Below are 18,186 nucleotides of genomic sequence, written 5' to 3' on the forward strand. Positions count from 1 at the left end.
GGTTATCCCCAATAATTCACATATTAAGAATATTTCTGATTGTTTGCTGGTGACATCCTAGCCTGCAGCCAAATATTAGCATTTTTAAGCAGGTCTAAATTTATTCTGAAAGAAATTCTGAAGCGATAAGAATAATGTTTACATTTGCTTTCTGATTATAACGACGTCCTCATAGTAAGCGAAATAATCTTGTCGAACTAAGAACCCATAAATCTAAGTATATCAAACAAGATAAAATATGCTCGCAAAAATAAGCTCTAAGTGCAATTTGCAAACAATGAGAACGTTTAATGTCTGTGTCCAGATGTAACAAATGATTTATACAAAATAGTGATGGATCAAAGAAAATGAGAAAATATACAACATAATAACTGCTAAAATATTGTGGGCCCGTATTTTGAATCCTTTTTCTCTCCTTTTACATTACAGGACTGTGTTCGTTTTAGTAGGCATCAAAACGCCAACCATGCGACAATTGTTAAAGGTCCAAAATATTGATTTGCAGCTTGTCTTCCTAAAACCAATCTGTTGTTAAAATATGACTGGACAAAATGGAAAGAACTTAGAGGCTTGTAATCTGTGGCGGGTCACGGACTCTGAGATGTGACTTTTTAAAAGGGAATTAAACAGCCAAACTGACATATACTCACTCACACATCACAGTTAACACAGTAACCCCCCACCCCATAATCGGTCCGAAAGGACATTCCCATGCATAAAGCCATCGAATACCAATGAGTGCTGAAGGATCGAGCTAAGATTTTATGTTCGGAAACAGCAGGAGGCTGAAGTTAGGGTCCAGATGCTGGTACACTGTGCTGTCATCTCACAAACTGCAAAATTCAGGCACTCATATATAGTTTATTTTGAGAAGTAGCATCTCCTGGGGGCTGAGGAAAACAAGCGAGGGCAACGTACTGTGAAAGACGGTTCTCGGTCTTCAAGAAGGGATGGAGGTCCAGTTACTCTATGGTCCATTTGAGAGCAAGAAACGCCTCAATGTGGGCACAATGCGATGGGAGGAGCAGGGTGTACTGCTGGCTCAGAGTGCATCACCACCACCACACTGGTTTACAGCAGAAACTAGGCAACAAATCAAGTCTGGGCTAACCAGGAAATTAAAACGCAGGCCTGGCAATGGGCTTGAGGTGGCTAGAGGTAAGCAGTACAGATCTAATCATTTGCTACTGCTTTCTTCATACACTGAATAAGAGAAAATATAATACATTTGAATAAAATACAACAGCAGCAGATGCCATTATAAAAGGAGAGGCAAAAGGAAGAAAAGGAGTGAGATTAGAAGGGAAGAAAAAGTAGATCTGAAAGCCTATAGTGTTTTTGTGAAGAGCTGAGGCAGGACAGGCAGACGGGCCACGGCCATGCTGTTGCGATGACCCGGTAATTAGTGGAGAGGAGAAAACTCAGTCTCTTCCAGTCCAGAGATGGAGTCGCTGTATTCTAAAGCCAGGGACACGCAGACCATCCGCCATCTTCTCAAATTCTTATTCTCCCTCCTGCTGATTCGATCTCCTTCGCTCCCCTGCCGTTTGCGGGGTAGGTGAAGGGGGGAAAATCTTATATTTGAATTTTGTGTCAGTCCCGACTACCTAGTAGTCATCTAAATCAAAGAACTCATCATCATCTCCCTGGTACTCCATGCCTTGGAAGTCCACCCGGTACCGCAAGATTCCTGAAGAAAAAGAAAAAAGGTATTGATATATGACAATATCTTTCCATTTCCCTACAAAACGTAATCTGTAGAGAGCACTTACCACCAATGCCTCCAAAGCCCTTCACAAACTGTGAACCCTCCTGGCTTTTGTCTGTAACAATTTCCAGCGTGGCCCCAAACTTCTTGTAGTTATTGGCAAACCACTCGAGCAGCGGCATGCTCTCAATCAGCTCATGCTCTTGGCCCGTCTAAAATAAGAAAACACGGTACCGTTAACATTATACACCTCCTGCCTGAACCACACAATGGCTAAACTGAAAAGCAAACATTACGCAAAACAATTCATTGATTTTTTCTTCTTTAGAAACTTTTATGAGCAAAATAAAAAAGGAAAGGTTGGTTTTACAAAAAATAAGAATTTCAAGATGTTCAACACTCCTAAAAATAAAGGTTCTTTATTAGCATCAATGGTTACAAGAACCTTCTTCAGTATCCATGGAACCTTTCCATTACACAAAAAGTTATTTGTTCAAACTATACAAGTTTGTGTGAAACCTGAAGATCATGTTCCTCACCATGATTTGATGATGATGAAGAAGAACATCTGACCATTTGTCAAATGTAACAAATGTGCTTAACAAACAGGCATCTAAAATGAAGATCTAAAATATGACTCATTTTAGATCTCTATTTTGTAAGCACATGTGTGACATCTGAATCTTAGATACTCAATGTAGTCTTAGACTTCAGGACCCGCAAATGTATGATCCTGATAAATCAAAACAGAACTGCAATGAGCTTGTTACTATGATAGTCCAATGATCAAGTGTTTCAACCCGTAGGCTGCTGATCCGATTTCAGGTCATGAGAACTGATCATTGGTTGCTTGAGTATAGCACTTAAACTCTACAAGAAAGCCACTCGGGGGAAGGAGTTACAGCCACTGGTGCGTCTACATTACTTTTCATAAATAATCTGAATTTGGTTCATGTGGTTTCACTTACCTCTTTGTCAGTGAAATGAGACTTGTCCTTCTCCTGTTCCGGTGTTAGATAAAGTATCTTTTCATCTGATTACACACCAAAAAAAAATTAATAATAATGAAATGAAAACAAGAAAGGAAGCCTTTATTGTGAAAATTGTGAGTATGAGAGTTTAGGGTGTGTGTATACCATTTTCTGGTGTAGTATTTTCTCCATGACAGCGTAGGACGTAACGCATAGTGTCCAGGTTCTCGTAAACTATAAGAATCTCCACCGCTCCCATCTCCAGCGCTTTGAGTGTGTCTTCAACTCCAAAACAATACTTCCCTGTGTCCTGACTGATCTCATCAAAGTATCGTCCTGAAATCAGAGACACAAGTCACCACACAAGAAAAAAAAGCAACACCAAAGCCCAGTGTTTTGTGTCACAAAAAATGTATGTACATTGCCTTTATCAAGCCTGTAAGTTATCTACCTATTAGTTTCTTTTCTTGGATGAACTTGACATTGGACAGCACTTCCGCTGAAAGCTCAATGGCCTGGTTGAAACCGTTCTCTCCTCCATATGATATGTCAACCAGCTTCAGAACTTTCGCTTGTAACCTCTACATGTGCAGAAGAACCAAAGTCAGAAAACAAGCAGACGGTTTTCTGGGTTGTAAATCATTTAATGCCATGAGAACATACCGGATCAAACATGTCTGACTGGCTTAGCTCCGTCTTAAAATCGGCCGATCCGGCGAGAACCAGTCCTGCCACGTTGACCTTGTCATTGGACACGAAGAGTTGCACAGCCGTCTCTGCGACCTTACGCACATAGTTATGTCTCTTCTCCATCCTCAAACGTGCAAATCGAAGAGCGGACTGTCCTCCTCTACCTAGAGTTAAAGAAAGCAAGCTTGTAAACACTAAATTGCATAAAAGAATGAAAATAGCCACAGCAAGCAATTTAAAGAAGTTTACCGTGCTTTTTGGGCAGATCCACAGTAAATTTATGCAACACCTCCCTTGTGTTGCCTTGTAAAGTCCCAAACAGGGCGCCACTACCATCAATCACAATGAAGCCAAACTTGCTGTCGTCTGACAGCAGAGCTGTTAGAGCCTGTGGATACAAAAAAAATTATATTAGGTGTTACAATGTTTTAGTACATTAGATAGACAAACAGACAGACAGATCTTACCTCAGTATGGAACTTGTTGTCACATAAATACAAGGATGTGTTGATTGGTTTAAAAGGCTCAAAATCAATATTTACTTTCTTCTCTTTGCCTTCCTCTGTCACTATGGTGCCACAGTACACCACCAGGCCATTAGGAGGCACTGTAAGATAAACAAAAGATTTATGGGAGGGGGATCAGGAGAGACCACACCTATTGAAAAGATTAAATCAGGTGCAACGCCCAATCGTACCCACACATACACAGCAAATATCTATAAACTGCCAGTTTAATGTTTAAACTGCACCATTTCTGAAAAGATCACTTACGAAGTGCAATAAATTCAATCATCTGAGAAATGGCTGTAAAAGATCTTAGATGAAGCTAAACCCACTAATTTACCTTTATTGTAGAGTTTGAGTCTCTGCTGTACTGAGGTAATGGCTCCCAGCACAGAAAGTCTGTTGACTCTGCTCTTGATGTTCGAAGCCGTGCCGAACTCATCGGCCAACATCTTCGCAACACGCGAGATCTGGTCCTTGGGTGGGATGATGAGGGAAATCATACTGGTGCCATTTCTGAGAAGGAAACAATATAACAGAAATATAAAAGCAGGCTGAGACTTTCATTAACATGCAGTATTGTTCAAAAGTTTAGGGTCGGTAAGTTTTTTTTTTTTTTAATGTTTGAAAAAAAGTCTTATGCGCAGTAAGCCAGCATTTATTTGCTCAAAATACAGTACAAAACAGTAATATTTTCAGAATTTAAAGTAAGTGTTTTCAATTTAAATATTTTTTAAAGTGTTATTTTTTTAATGAAATGGCAAAGCTGAATATTCAGCAGCCATTACTCCAGTCTTCAGTGTCACATGATCCTTCAGAAATCAACCTAATTCCGAATATGCTTGTTTGGTGCTCAAGAAACTCTTTTTAAAATCAATTTAATTAGGCCTATTATTTTCAATGTTGAAAACAGCTGTGCTGCTTGATATCTTTATGCAAACTGATCATTCAGTTTCAGTACTCTTTGAAAAAATAGAATAAAATGGGAATCTTTGTAACATTTTAAATATAAGTTTAATGCACCTTTGATAAACAACATCTTACAGATACCAAACTTTTCAATGGAATTGTATGTACAATGTATCAAATAACCTTTGTCATAGAATGTCAAGCCAATATGTGATCAAATCTAAACTGTTTATGAGCATATTGGTTGAGGGATATTATATATATTTTCGAGTCAGCATTAAATACATAGTTAACTTAATTCATTTACATTGTTCCATAACAAAAAAAAAAGATGACTGAAGCTGTCATTCTGCTTAACCATTCACTTTCATTGTAAAAAAAAAAAAAAAAAAAAAAAAAAAAAGAGGGAACGAAAGGAATGACCCTGCAAGTCCCTTACATTTTGCAACACGCTTTATACTTCACAAAAATAATAAAATAAAAAAAAATCAAAGCGGTTCAGATCAACATGGCTGTAAGAAAATGACAGAAAATTCATTTTTGGGGTGAACAAACGGCGACTGGTTGTATTACGCCATTAAACACGCAGACAGTATTTAACTACATGTTACTACCGTGGCATTAAAACGACGTCAAACAAAACCTTATTACTTAAGAGAAACAAAACATGTAGCCTATTTAGCATGGTTGTACCCATTTAACAACAGTCACCTCCACTAACCCATTTTAAGACATCATCCATAAGGTGCTTTACATTTCAAACGACACCACATTTAACGTTTCCCGCTCTTTATCCTAAAACCAGCATTATTATTGAAATGAAGAGGTGTACTGTGCGCGGTCTCGTTCTCCGTCCACCATGCTGCTCTCTCCAACAGCTGTTAGCAAGCTGGTTAGCATGTGGTCCCCCCCAAAGAACGAAACGAATCGCACATCGGAGGTGCTACTGTTTGTCATTCAACACCTGTACACAAATCTAGAGGATCCGACGGAGCGGGCCTCACCCTCTAGCAGCCTCCAGGCTTTTGATCAACTTCTTAATCTTCCAGATTTCCACGTTCCTGTCCGCTGCGCTGGGGTCGTCCGCCATCTTCCTCGCGACGTCTGGACCTGCTGAAAAAGAGAATCCAACTTTAGCTTGCTAGCGCCAAGTGCTTGATTAGCAGCTTTTTTCAAGGCGGATCGTTCATAATGGAAATCTGAAAAGACCGACCGGGGATCAGACAGAATTGTTATTTGATCAAAAGAAGGACTGTTGTGAGTAACTTAGAAGAGAAAAGCGCGACTAAAGTTGGACGCGCTAACGGGCTAAACGCGCGGGCCTCTCGCGCCCGAGAACATCTCTGCCACGCGCCGATCGCGCGAAACCACCCTTAAGCTATGATTTTATTTTTTAACACGTGGTCAGTTTTCTCAAAGCATTTGTACTATCGGACATTATCGCACTGTACTCACAGACTAGAATTATCCGCTCCGCCGCGTCCGTACGGCAGTTACTTTGTGGTCCACAGCTCGCTCGCCGCTGTTTCCCAGTGACGTGATACACTTATCGTTAGCAGCCGGTTTGGTCTTGATGCGCGTGGTGCTTCGGTGGAGGCTCACGTGGGGGGAAAGGCAGAAATTCCATTTAGTATCACTTCCTGAAAACTCCACGCATGGGGGTGTATTTGGAGCTCTGTCATTGGAGGACTTTACTGTCAAACAAAAAGGGTGGAACAATGATTTTATATATATATATATATATATATATATATATATATATATATATATATATATATATATATATATATATATATATATATATATATATATATATATATATATATATAATGATTTATTTAGTGACAACCAGTGTTGGGCAGTTAAAGTAATAATCTTACTTTCTGCAGTAACTAGTAGTGTAACTAAATATTAGATTTCATATTAGATATAAGATTTCAGTAATTATATTACAGTTACTATCCATAAAACAGCTAGTTACTTTCGATGCCTTAACCCCTACTGATTTAAAGTCCAACAATCCAAAACTTCATAGATTTATTTTCATAATTTTCGTAACTGGCACATGAAGTCACCAGTGCAGCAGGCATATGGAATAGCCTATAAAAAAGCTTACATTCATAAATATTGCCATTACATTGATTTTGTCAGGAGAAAAGATGATCTGAACACTGATGTGTAAGTTGTGGCATTATGGAAGTTGTGGTATTACATTACATGGCTCACCCATATCCCTCTAATGCCGATATAGCCTAAATGTAATAAAATCTTTCTGGAGAATTAAGCATTTTCATATGAACCTATATGATTTCTATTGATACATCATGGAATATAGTTGTATATAGGTATACATTATAGCTACAATGACTACAAACACTTTTACTTAAATGTTACTGTCAATTACCACTGAGAGTTTGTAATAACTTCTGACTGCGATCCAATGTGGATTTTGGTCAAATGATGAAGCATAAATATATTGTTAGTAACATTTTAGAAGAATTTTACAACTTATGTGGGGCGTCAAAGAAAATTAATGTAATTTGTAGTGTAAGTAATTACTGTTGCCAGAAAGTAATAAGTAACTTAATAATATTACTTTTGAAAGGAGTAACTTGTAATGAGTAACATATTACATTTTTTGAGTAACTAGCCCAACACTGATGACAACTCGCATAACAAATCCAAACGATACAAAATCAAAATAACAAGAATATTATAGTAACAAGAAGTAATTAAATAATATAAAGAAAAAAGGATAAAGAACTATATTTGGGGTAGTGAAATCAAATCAAATTCTGAAAAAGTTTTGCGTAATATTTATGCATTATTTTGCTTAAAAATAATACATGTTTGTTTTACAAAAAATACTAATATCGGAAAAAATGCTATCAATAACTTTAGTATAAGCAGGCATTTTTAATATTTTATTTTCATACTGAAACCTGACAATACATTGTCATAATATTCAGTACTAACACACACAGACCTATTGTTTTTATTCATTCTACTTTACATAAAGAAAACCAAGCCTTCCATTAGGATCATTTTGCATTGTGACGTTTTTTTTTAATGAAAATTATTTGATTTTACATTTTATTTTATTGAATAATGGACTTGGAAGGGAAATCTGCTTAACTCTCATGGGAATAATGTCACAATGTAAAAGCTTTAACAGTCTTTTAAAAAGGCTTAATTTTCTTCAGACAATATATAATTATATATTTCTTCATGATACATGATTTAAAAAAAAAAAAGTGAGAGAGAGAGGGAAATGGTATTGCATCTTTGTCCAGGTCCTGGAGTTCTCCATGCACATTTTGGACAACTATGTTATTTAAAACACTTTTTTATATATATATATCATAAACCCATATGTCAAGCCTTCAAGACCATAATGTGCAGCTCTGGGAGACAGGACCAGGAATGAGAACTGACATCAGTACTAACACATTTAGCTCTGTTGTTGTCATGTTAATGATATAGATTTTGTGATAATACATTCATATGAATTTATTATTATTCTATAGCACTGCGTCTCTCCTGAGCAAGAGTTATTAAAATTATTTTATTAAATTGCATCCAACACACAAATGGCAACCACAAATTATACCTTCCCAACCCAATGTCTAAAACAGATTAGGATTATAAAGCAAATTTAAAGTTTTTATCTAAACTAAATATTTGAGCAGATCTAGACTCGGCCCAGGACACTTTCAGCTACAATCCCAAGAGTTCATTTTTCATGGTCTCTTGGTTCCTTTGCTGAGTTTGTCTCCAAGCTCCTGAATCAGTTCAGCAAGTTCTTCAGTAGCCTGTGACTTTTCCTCCAGGAGCTCGTAGCGGAGACTGGAAATGTCCTGCTTGATTTCCTTCAACTCACCTGAGAAGAAAAGCCACATGAAAACAAGGGTTTAAAGGGTTTCAAGTAAAACTTAGCACCAAAATCTCAGTAATGGCCATTTTTAACACTTTACGGTTTATTGCTTGACAATCAAAGAAATGTGTTTAGGGCTAGACAAGTAAATCACACAAGAGACACTAATGGATGAATAAACGAGTCTTACCTTCATTGATCTCGTCGCTTTCACTGTCAGTTTGGGCTTTTAGGACATATCGCTTGATGAGACGCTTCATCAGTTTCTGGGAGAGTAAGAAAGTTTAGAATGACATTTTGCCATGACAATAAAAGTTTTAGGATAAAAATCAATCAGTACCTGATATCTTGTGGGATGTTTGATAGGATTTCTAACAGTGAAGCCCTCTTGTGTGTGGTAAGGTCGAAACCGACGAAGCTGAAAAGATATCAAAATTACAACCTGTGATTTCTACATTTGAACAGTTTGAAATCCTTCCCGATCTCTGACCTTAGAGTGTGAACTGGCCATTCCCACATCCTGCTGGCTGCTGTTGCTATGAATCCTGGCCTTGCATAAACTCACTAGGCATGCTTTGGTGCGCTGAGCCATGTAATAGAAGGATTTGGGGCTGGGTATTAGATTAAAGGGGGGTGGAAGAGTGCTGCCTTCATCAAAATAGGAGAGCCACAGCTTTGCACGAGCAAACTTCCATTCTACATCAGCATCCTCCTGTTCTCACACACGCAAATATAAACATATGCATGAGAAACTATCCTTTTGACAATTTTTATTTTTTTTCAAAAGTACATTTGTCTCACCTCAATCTCCTGGTATGAGTGGTTGATCATGGCTATGAGCATGTTGAGCAGGACCACCACCATTGTGACATTATAGACTCCATAGAGCACGTAACCAATGTTCTCAATGAACTTATGATCGTACTTCAAAACCACAGAGATCACCTCAGATAAACCAAAAATGGACCAGAACAGCGTTTTAAAGCTTTCTTCTACCCTGCAACAGATACATACACGCAAAAAGTTATTTCAATACTAAATTCAATTCAAAGCTTCAAAAAAAAATTCAATTGAAAAATGTTGCTACTTATTTTTGTGGAAACCGCAATACTTTTTTTTGTTTTCAAGATTCTTAGATGAATAGAAAGTTCATATAGACTGCAACATTTATCTAAAATAGATTTTTTTTGTAACATAAATATGTTTACTGTCACCTTCGTATAATTTAATGTGTCCCTTGTTGAATAAAATAACTAATTTCTTTAAAAGAGAGAAAGAAAGAAAGAAAGAGAGAAAGAACATAATCATACTGACCCCAAACCTTTGAATGGTGTATAATGGTATAGTCAAACAGACTAATTTTATCTTTTGTTGAGCTTGACAGCCATTGGTCACAAATCAACAATTCTGCAAAACATCTACTTTTGTGTTTTGTGTAAAAAGCCTCTAATTTTTACACAATGGGGAATAAATTATAGATTTTTTTATAATATGTTGTTGTTTTTTTGTGAACTACCCCTTTAACAAGTAAATCCTGAATATAATACTTGTCATTGTTACTTTTTTGGACTTACGTGGTAAATGCAGGATTATATTTAGCTCCCAAGTAGTAGGAATACAAATTAAACATGCCGATCATGAAGGCAAGGAAGACCATGATGAAGATGACCATGAATTTAAAAATATCCTTCACCGTGCGCCCAAGAGATATTTGTAATGGTCCGAAACTCTCGTTGGCTGGCAGAACGTAGGCGATACGTGAGAAACTGAGCACCAGAGCGATGGAGTACAAGCCCTCAGAGATGAGCTGAGGATCTGAGGGACGCCACCTGTTCCTGGCTGAGAGAGAAGAGGCATTCTTTGGTGTCACCACTTGATGGCAGCATTTTGTTTCATTTCAGACAGCTGCAAGAAAGTCTGAGCAGCCAAGCATACATAAGCATTTGATTGAGAACAGAAACAGACCTTCTGGTCTTTTATACTGATACAGTATGTTACAATTCACTTTGGATTTGTATTTCTTGAATATACAGATTCTTTACTTTTGCAACATACCATAAGTGAAGTAGGCCACGTCTTCTGGTAACGAGGCATTGATCAAATCTGCATTAGTCACGTACAAATCCACATACAGCTGTGCATGGGAGGCTCGCAGGAAAGCCATGAACCGTGCGGTGAATGACGCCACGAAGACTGACAGCATGCCAAAGTCTAACACATTCCACAAATGCATGACGTATTCTCTTGGCCCATCAGCCCAAACCTCCTTACACTCCGTCCAGATCATTCCTGATCAGGGGAATCAAAGAAAAGGAATTAGGTTCATTGATCACACTTGAAATATTAAGTAATTTATTACGGATTATTCTAGAGATCAAAAGTTTGGGGTGGGCATTCATTTAATCAAAAATATAGTAAAATATTAATCATGTGAAAAAATATTGAATATAAATGGTATTATTGCCATTTTTGATCAACTGAATGTGTCCCTGCTAAATAAACATCTATCCATCCATCCATCCATCCATCCATCCAAGTAAAACTTACTTTTACTGTTTGCTTTTGAATGATAGAGTATAAATACATTTTTAATTAATGTGAATAGATTATAACCAATTAATATAATCAGTAATTCCTTTGTCTGTCACCTTTTGGCTTGCTTAGTTGGCAGCACTTAATATTTACTTGATTGCAAAGACACTATTGGATGATAACTGAATTGAGCTGGATGAGGGATCACTGTTTTCCATTGTCCTGCTTTTAGCTTGGCGATTTTGCATGACCAACATAAGATAAATCTTACACCGTCACAAAAAATTCCTGAATGATTCGGCTCCATCTATGAAATTTAGCAGAGCGGTAAATGTGAAAACTGTGAACTCACCTGCATTCAAGGGTTAATAGTGCTACTTTGTAAGAGATTTCCTATTTTGTTCACACTATTTTTGACCCAAGATTATGATCTGCATGCTTGATTGATACTAACCCAGCACCCATTTCATTATCAACATCTCTGTCCATGAGAACTGAGTGGTTTTAATGCGAAAGATCTGCCGTGGATGATCAGTGATGGTTTCGTTAGGAAGGTTTTTGACTCCTGCGAAGCGGTCAGAGGCATTGAGAACCAGAAGACCCAGGAAGAGGGTGAATGAGACGGCATGAGCTACAAATTTCATAAAGGGACTGCGGAGAACCTGGCCCACCTGGAGAAAAGAGCAAATGCAGAAATACATTTAACAATGGAAGAAAAAGAGAAGTCTGCCCAATGTTATTAAATGAATTGATTCTGAATGATGATGATGTACCTTGCTGCAGGGCATAATCCAATATGCAATAGCAAGAAATGGCAGGCCAACCATCACTCCCAGCACTGTCCAACACTTCACGCCGATTGACTGCTGCCTAAGGCCTGATAGATTCTCATACCACAGCGTCAGTAACTGCTGCTGGCAGTTCGGATGAGCCACAAACTGCAGGGACAGCATTGAATTAGACATTGTCTTGGGAAACCACTTCCACTTTAGTCTATAAATCATTTCCCAGTACCTTCTTGACTTCATACTTAATGGCCAGTTTGACTCGGCTAAGGCAGGGTCGGTGGTGTTCGCTCGGGGGGCTCTGGTCCACATCTCCATTCAAAATGGCCTCTACCTCCTCTGTGTTTCTGCAGAGATCCAGAACGCCAACCACAAAGTCCTTGCATTGCATGGAGAGCTTCCTGTAGTCATTCTGAAACAAAACAGAGTAACAGTATTATGACTTCAGGCGGGCTATTAATCACTTGTAAAATATCATTCACTCCAACTGGGACCTAAATTGTATCTAGCGAACAATGAACGCTCTGCTGTGAAAGACATGGATGTGTGTGAATATGAAAGTCCCATGTCGCACCTCCAAATGGAAGTCTGATTGATGTTTGCATCAGATCTTCTCAAACAGAAATTTACCTAATGGAGGGCACCCATGAGAAGCCCATCCTGCTAATTACAGCATCGCAGTGGTTTAGGAGAACAAACATTTTATGTGGAATTACAGGAGCGGAATCACTGACAACTGTCAAAGTGATCGTCTGTAGAGCAAAACCGTGATGAGAGAATACTAACGGGGTGATTACAGGAAGCTCTAGATGGAGCAGTTTGAATGAATAGCTCACTAACCACAATAAGGGAAAAACTGTCTGGATTTGAGAACTCCTGATTAGATATTTCCCCAGAGTGACATTCAGTGAAGAACTTTTCCCCTACATAGTTAAATATAAAACAACACATGTCGGCGAAGCGCATGAAGCTCTCTGGAGAAACGTTTTCTTTTTGGAAAAATGTTGTGTGGAGAGATTCTACTGAACCAGAAACTGTCATCGAACAGCCTCTAATTTATAATGAGGGTAATCTCAAGGGTGGGAAATTGGTTTTCGTGTGGAATAATCTGCTGGTCTGTGAACTCGAATGAGTGTAGACGTTTCTTTCAGAGAGACGCAGCTCATTACAGCCCATGAGCACACTTTTCACGATTGGACACTTCCTAGATTAAATGAAATGCTGTGCTTTGAAATAATCATGAGAGCGGGGTTTGTATTACGAACAAAGTACATTATGATTCATAGTGATTCAACTCATTGTACCCCCCCCAAAATTTATTTTTTTACTGAATAATAAATGTTTAACATAATATTTTTAACACATTTACCAATTTATGTATATGTATAGTTTTATATTCGTATTTATATGATTTTTATTTATTATTATTATTATTTATTTTGTGGTGGAAATGGACTTTGTTGTTCCAAACCTGTATGACTTTTCTTCTTCTTTGGACACACACACAAACACAAAAAATATTTTGAAGAATGTCAGTCGCCAAAAAAAATTATCTTCTATGTCCCACACAAGAAAGAAAGTAATACAGGTTTGGAATGACATGAGGGTGAATAATGATAACAGAATTTTCATTTTTGAGTGAACTATCCCTTTACCATTTTTCTCAAAATGGGTCATACTCTGTATACATGAAATATACAGATATATAATGTTTTTTTTTATTATTATTTCAACACAACACAAACTCCTAATGTAGCCTGTGAATTTGGGCCTTTGATTTTGAGTTACACCTCTAGATAGAGCGTTTCTCAACCTCACCTTAAATTCAGTCTCGATGTTGGCGAGTTGTGCGAGCTCATTGCTGAGCTCCAGCGCTGTGAGCACAGGGTCTTCACTAGACAGTGACAGATAGGCAGCGCTGGCGAGGCCTTTATAGGCATTCATCCTCAATTGTGAATGGCTGAAAGAATCCTGCTTCTGTTTCTCCGCACACTCGCCACACTTGCAGAAATAGTCGTGGGGTTTCTCAATGCGAGCCCCCTTGAGTAACAAAATGTGCACAATCTCGTACTCCTTGCAGTGGGCCGCCAGAATCATAGGCGTGATGTCCTGGGAAAAGCGTGTCCCGTCTTCATCGTATGCATAGAAGTCGTCATCTCTTAGCTGTTGCTCCAGGGGACTCAGAGTCAGACGGAGACCACCTTCGAATGCCGGATGGGCCAGGATGGCCTCTACTATCCGCACATAGCCTTTGCTGATGGCTAACAGCAGGGCATCACCCACTCGTGCCAGCCCTTCTTTCTTCAGCAACAGTTCTGTGACCTCCAAGTGCTCGTTCCCTACAGCAAGCTGCAATGCATTCTGACCCATGTAGTCCACACAGTTTACATTCAAAGTCTTGGACTCCTCAAGCATCTTACGAACGACAGGGATGTTTCCGTACTCTGCGGAATCGAGGAAACGCTCCTCCTCTTCGGTCAGACTGGTGCCTCTCTCACTGAACATGTACGCGGGGCCACGGACGGCCTGCCTGCGGCACTTTTCTCTCAGGGTGGTGTGTCTGCGCTGAACGGCCTCAAAGCTGCATGCAAAACCCAGAGAATGACGATGCATTGCTGATATATACACTCAGTTTTTTAGATAGGTGACAATGAAGACATTTATAAGGTTATAGAAATATATAGTTCACATCAGTTCTTTGAAAATTTCTATTCAAGTGTTTCAACCCTTAACTTTGTTTCTTGAGCAACAAATCAGCATATTATGATTTCTAAAATATATTTTAATAACAAACCTTTGAGATTATATACAAGCTGGACTAACCTTGCCTTTTAAAAAAGATGCCATTTTTTTTTTTTAAGAGACCTTGACACACAGTCATGAGGGTCTACAGGTGCTATCATTTATTCTCTATAATATAATTTTCTGTTTTATGTGTGTGTCTGTTTCCTGCATGTTTTTACACGTTGGTAGGACCACATGACTTTGATTATGCAGTCAAAAGTTTTCTTATAAGCAGTGAAAGCCTTTAGTTAAAACACTTTTTCTAAGAAATAGTAATAAAAAGTTCATTCAAACCTATTAATAAGGTTTATTTAACCCTTTCAATTAAGTTTGTTCACCCAGACATGTCTGGCTTTTCAAAAAATAAATTACGATGAATTATACTGAAATAAAAACACATGCCCAATACAGAGATACATTCAAGTTATTGAATGCATTGAATTGCATTTTAATGTGTTTTGAATAAATTCGTTTTTTAAGACCACAATTAGTCACATGATTGACCCATAGCCTAGTAGATAATGTTGCTATTAGCTTTCCTCAGCTATCACAGACGTCCTTGAATCAACCAAACACTGCATGACTTTACAGTACAGTACAAGACCATAAACTACAGCGGTGGTCAATGAGATCAATGCAGATGGACTTCTAATTACACACATCCTTTACTAGAGCTTCATCTCATTACAGAAACCACCTCTAAGAACAGATGTTCCTAACATCATATAGTGTGATCTTCACCTCAGGACTTCATTCATTTACTTTATTAAATTAACCAGAGCTGCTTTGTAGTGTCAGTTTCCCTTGATCTTAAAAAGGCTTCAAAGACGCTGAACTAGTTAAATCATAAACAAGTTATATTCAAACGAAAGCCAGGTAGACAGCAACAGATGAAATCTAATTTTATTCCATTTTGCAAGAGCCTCAGCGCAAATTGCGCTGCGTAACGGATCACAATTGTGAGTGTCACTTGGAATAAAACTCATTCCTTACTTTGCAACATGATAAATCAAACATTGCGATTCTGCAGTGTGCAAAATGGCATTTTGTTCCATCTCTAAATCTTTACTGATCAGTTTTTGCAGAGCACAGGGGACAAGAATCATGAGCTTGCAAATGTATCTGTCAATAGCCCTGAAATTAAACGAGATTGAAACAAACAGGCTAAATAATTTATGTTTCAATACAGTCTGTGTGAACTGTGTTAATCTAATAACCTCAATTCATGAGAAGACTAGGGAGATTTTACTGCTCTTTCACAACTCAGGAGACTTAACGGAGTTTGTCTCAGATGTTTCTGCTAAATTCAAAATTCAAAATTCAACGAGACAACTGTTGACATGAAGTAAAAGTATGAAATTATATGTTTACCTTACATCAGATGATTTGGTCTTTTCATGAAATATACTGTCCAAAGTTTGTAGTGTTTAAAAATGTAATGTTTTTTGAAAGAAGTCTTCACCAAGGCTGCATTTGATCAAAAATAATACATTGTAATCTATTCCTGTGATAACAAAGCTGGATTTGAAACATCCAGTCTTCAGTGTCACACGATCTTTCAGAAATCATTCTAATATGCTGATTTGTTGCTCAAGAAACATTGTTTATTATTAATGTGCTGCTTAATATTTTTGTTGAAACTGTGACACTTTTTTCAGGATTCTTTGATGAATCGAAAGTTCAAATGAACAACTCTGAAATGAAGACATTAAACAACTTCTGCAACATTCTAAATGTCTTTAATGTTACTTTTGTCTTGGCTGAAAACTCACACTTTTGCTCTCATTACTCAATTTACTCAATAAATAACTTAATTTGTTATCAAATAAACTGAATCTACAGTGATTTATCCTTAACTTTTCATTTATTTTCTTTTTAAAAATCAAATCAAATACAAAATAACTATTAATAACGGACATCATAATATTATTAGGCCATGGCCTATATTTAAAATAACAGTTCTATTTCTATATATTTTCAAATGTGATTTATCATGGAAAAGTTGAATTTTCAGCAGCCAACAAGCTTTAGTGTCCCAGGATCCTTCAAAAATGCAAAAAAAAAAAAAAAAAAAAAACTATTCACAAACAAACTTTATTACTTATTTTCATTTATGCCTGCATTTAGAGTTTTTCTTTCCTTGAGTGACTGAGGCAAAGCTAATCTATGAGCACAAAAAGAGGCCTTTAAAAAAAGATAATGAATAAATACTAAATTAATACATTTAGGCAACTATAAAATCACCCAAAACGTATGCCAACTTAGTCCAAAAGCATTTCGATTATGAAAAACCACATTATTTGTGTAGATTAGACAATCTTATAAATGTAGCCATTTTCAAATAAACTTTTCAATGTTACACGTCACCGTACTAATACATGTTGTTGTTGTTTTTACTTACGAATAGTGTGAGTTGCTCTCGTGAGGATGCCAGTGATGGTGCATGTGATAGTCCAGGTCATCATCGCTGTCGAATAACCTGTGCGCGTGATGACCAAACTCATGTCTGGATCCCTCAACTTGATGGAGATCTGATAACTCTGTCTTGGTGGGGTCGTTATCTATCAGAGTACCAGGCAGAGTCATACCCTTGTTTAACATAGGTCTGTCAGGGCGACAGCAGGCGTTTCTATCGCTGTAGGTAAACTCTTCTCCGTGAGTGTCCGGTGCGCATCGCTCGGTCTCCGCTGCGGCGATAGCAGTATCTCCTGCCGAGAGCGCGAGCGGGATGGTGCAGAGAGCGGCGTGAGACATGATGAACTGCTCTTTGGCATGTCTTTGGTCGTCTCTCTCATTCGGCATTTTGAGAACAAAGAAGCTCCAGGTCAGTGAGAGATTCGATCAACATCATGGTCAGCAACAAGTGTGACAGTCAGTTTGTAAAACACGCACGTTTTCTTCTGGTTCTCCCTCCCCGACCCTTCAGATGAACACCTCCCACCAGTGTTGTGAAGAGTTCACATTGCAAAAGAAAAAACAAAAACAAAAAAATAAAACACTTAAATGTTACAGTATGTTTGCCTTGTTGTCCATTAAAAGTATCTAAACATCATTAAAACAATGTCAATTAAATTCTAAATTAAAATTAAGATAAATTAATTAAAATCGCAAATATTACATGAGAATGTTTTTTTTTCTTATTCCAGAAAACAGAGAATAGCCTACATTAATATCTAAATAAATAAACAGTAAGAACTTTCTTCTTCGTTTAGTCCCCCCCCCCCCCCCCCCCCTCCTCATTGTATAGGGTTCTTGAGTTGAGCTACACGTTTTTTTTTTTTTAGATTAAACAAGTTCTTGGTGTTACATTATAGGTTCTTCAGATTATTATCCCAGCTAACAGTGACTCTGCTGGTACACCACTGGCAAACCGATGATCAGTTTACTGCGTGCTTACATGGCATCTTGATAATATATATATATATAT

General features: G+C 37.7%; 2 protein-coding genes across 4 annotated transcripts; both read right to left on the reverse strand.

The window, feature by feature from the left end:
- Positions 1–260: 260 nt before the first annotated feature.
- On the reverse strand, positions 261–6,439 carry etf1b (eukaryotic translation termination factor 1b). 3 transcript variants are annotated; one of them, XM_079410753.1, is made up of 11 exons: positions 6,240–6,439; positions 5,789–5,897; positions 4,216–4,391; positions 3,837–3,976; positions 3,619–3,757; positions 3,343–3,533; positions 3,131–3,260; positions 2,845–3,015; positions 2,677–2,741; positions 1,773–1,920; positions 261–1,690 (listed from the first exon to the last, which is right to left on the reverse strand). In XM_079410753.1, the coding sequence occupies exons 2-11, from the start codon at positions 5,872–5,874 to the stop codon at positions 1,608–1,610; spliced, it is 1,329 nt and encodes a 442-aa protein (XP_079266879.1). In that variant the 5' UTR covers positions 5,875–5,897; positions 6,240–6,439; the 3' UTR covers positions 261–1,607. The 3 variants fall into 3 exon arrangements, with proteins under 3 accessions (XP_079266879.1, XP_079266880.1, XP_079266881.1); XM_079410754.1 differs by having other exon boundaries at positions 5,789–5,894; positions 6,240–6,331; XM_079410755.1 differs by lacking the exons at positions 261–1,690; positions 1,773–1,920 and adding an exon at positions 2,290–2,441 and having other exon boundaries at positions 6,240–6,437.
- A 1,244-nt stretch (positions 6,440–7,683) lies between these two features.
- LOC306865553 (short transient receptor potential channel 7-like) lies at positions 7,684–17,629 on the reverse strand. Its single transcript, XM_079410240.1, has 12 exons — positions 17,161–17,629; positions 13,794–14,556; positions 12,205–12,387; positions 11,964–12,128; positions 11,645–11,861; positions 10,714–10,947; positions 10,233–10,497; positions 9,460–9,655; positions 9,149–9,370; positions 8,999–9,076; positions 8,849–8,924; positions 7,684–8,664 (listed from the first exon to the last, which is right to left on the reverse strand). The coding sequence occupies exons 1-12, from the start codon at positions 17,559–17,561 to the stop codon at positions 8,525–8,527; spliced, it is 2,940 nt and encodes a 979-aa protein (XP_079266366.1). The 5' UTR covers positions 17,562–17,629; the 3' UTR covers positions 7,684–8,524.
- Positions 17,630–18,186: the final 557 nt, after the last annotated feature.

The sequence above is a fragment of the Barbus barbus genome, assembly GCF_936440315.1.
Source record: "Barbus barbus genome assembly, chromosome: 47".
Lineage (NCBI taxonomy): Eukaryota > Metazoa > Chordata > Actinopteri > Cypriniformes > Cyprinidae > Barbus > Barbus barbus.

Bases quoted from the DNA above. Each gene is read 5' to 3' on its own strand.
- etf1b (XM_079410753.1), bottom strand. From the start codon at position 5,874: ATGGCGGACGACCCCAGCGCAGCGGACAGGAACGTGGAAATCTGGAAG. The intron at 4,392-5,788 runs GTGAGGCCCGCT...TTTCCTTCTCAG, and splicing joins AGCCTGGAGGCTGCTAGAGG to AAATGGCACCAGTATGATTT. The intron at 3,261-3,342 runs GTATGTTCTCAT...CTGCACATGTAG, and splicing joins AGTCAGACATGTTTGATCCG to AGGTTACAAGCGAAAGTTCT.
- LOC306865553 (XM_079410240.1), bottom strand. From the start codon at position 17,561: ATGCCGAATGAGAGAGACGACCAAAGACATGCCAAAGAGCAGTTCATC. The intron at 12,129-12,204 runs GTACTGGGAAAT...CTGTCCCTGCAG, and splicing joins TTAAGTATGAAGTCAAGAAG to TTTGTGGCTCATCCGAACTG. The intron at 10,948-11,644 runs GTTAGTATCAAT...TCCCCTGATCAG, and splicing joins GATAATGAAATGGGTGCTGG to GAATGATCTGGACGGAGTGT.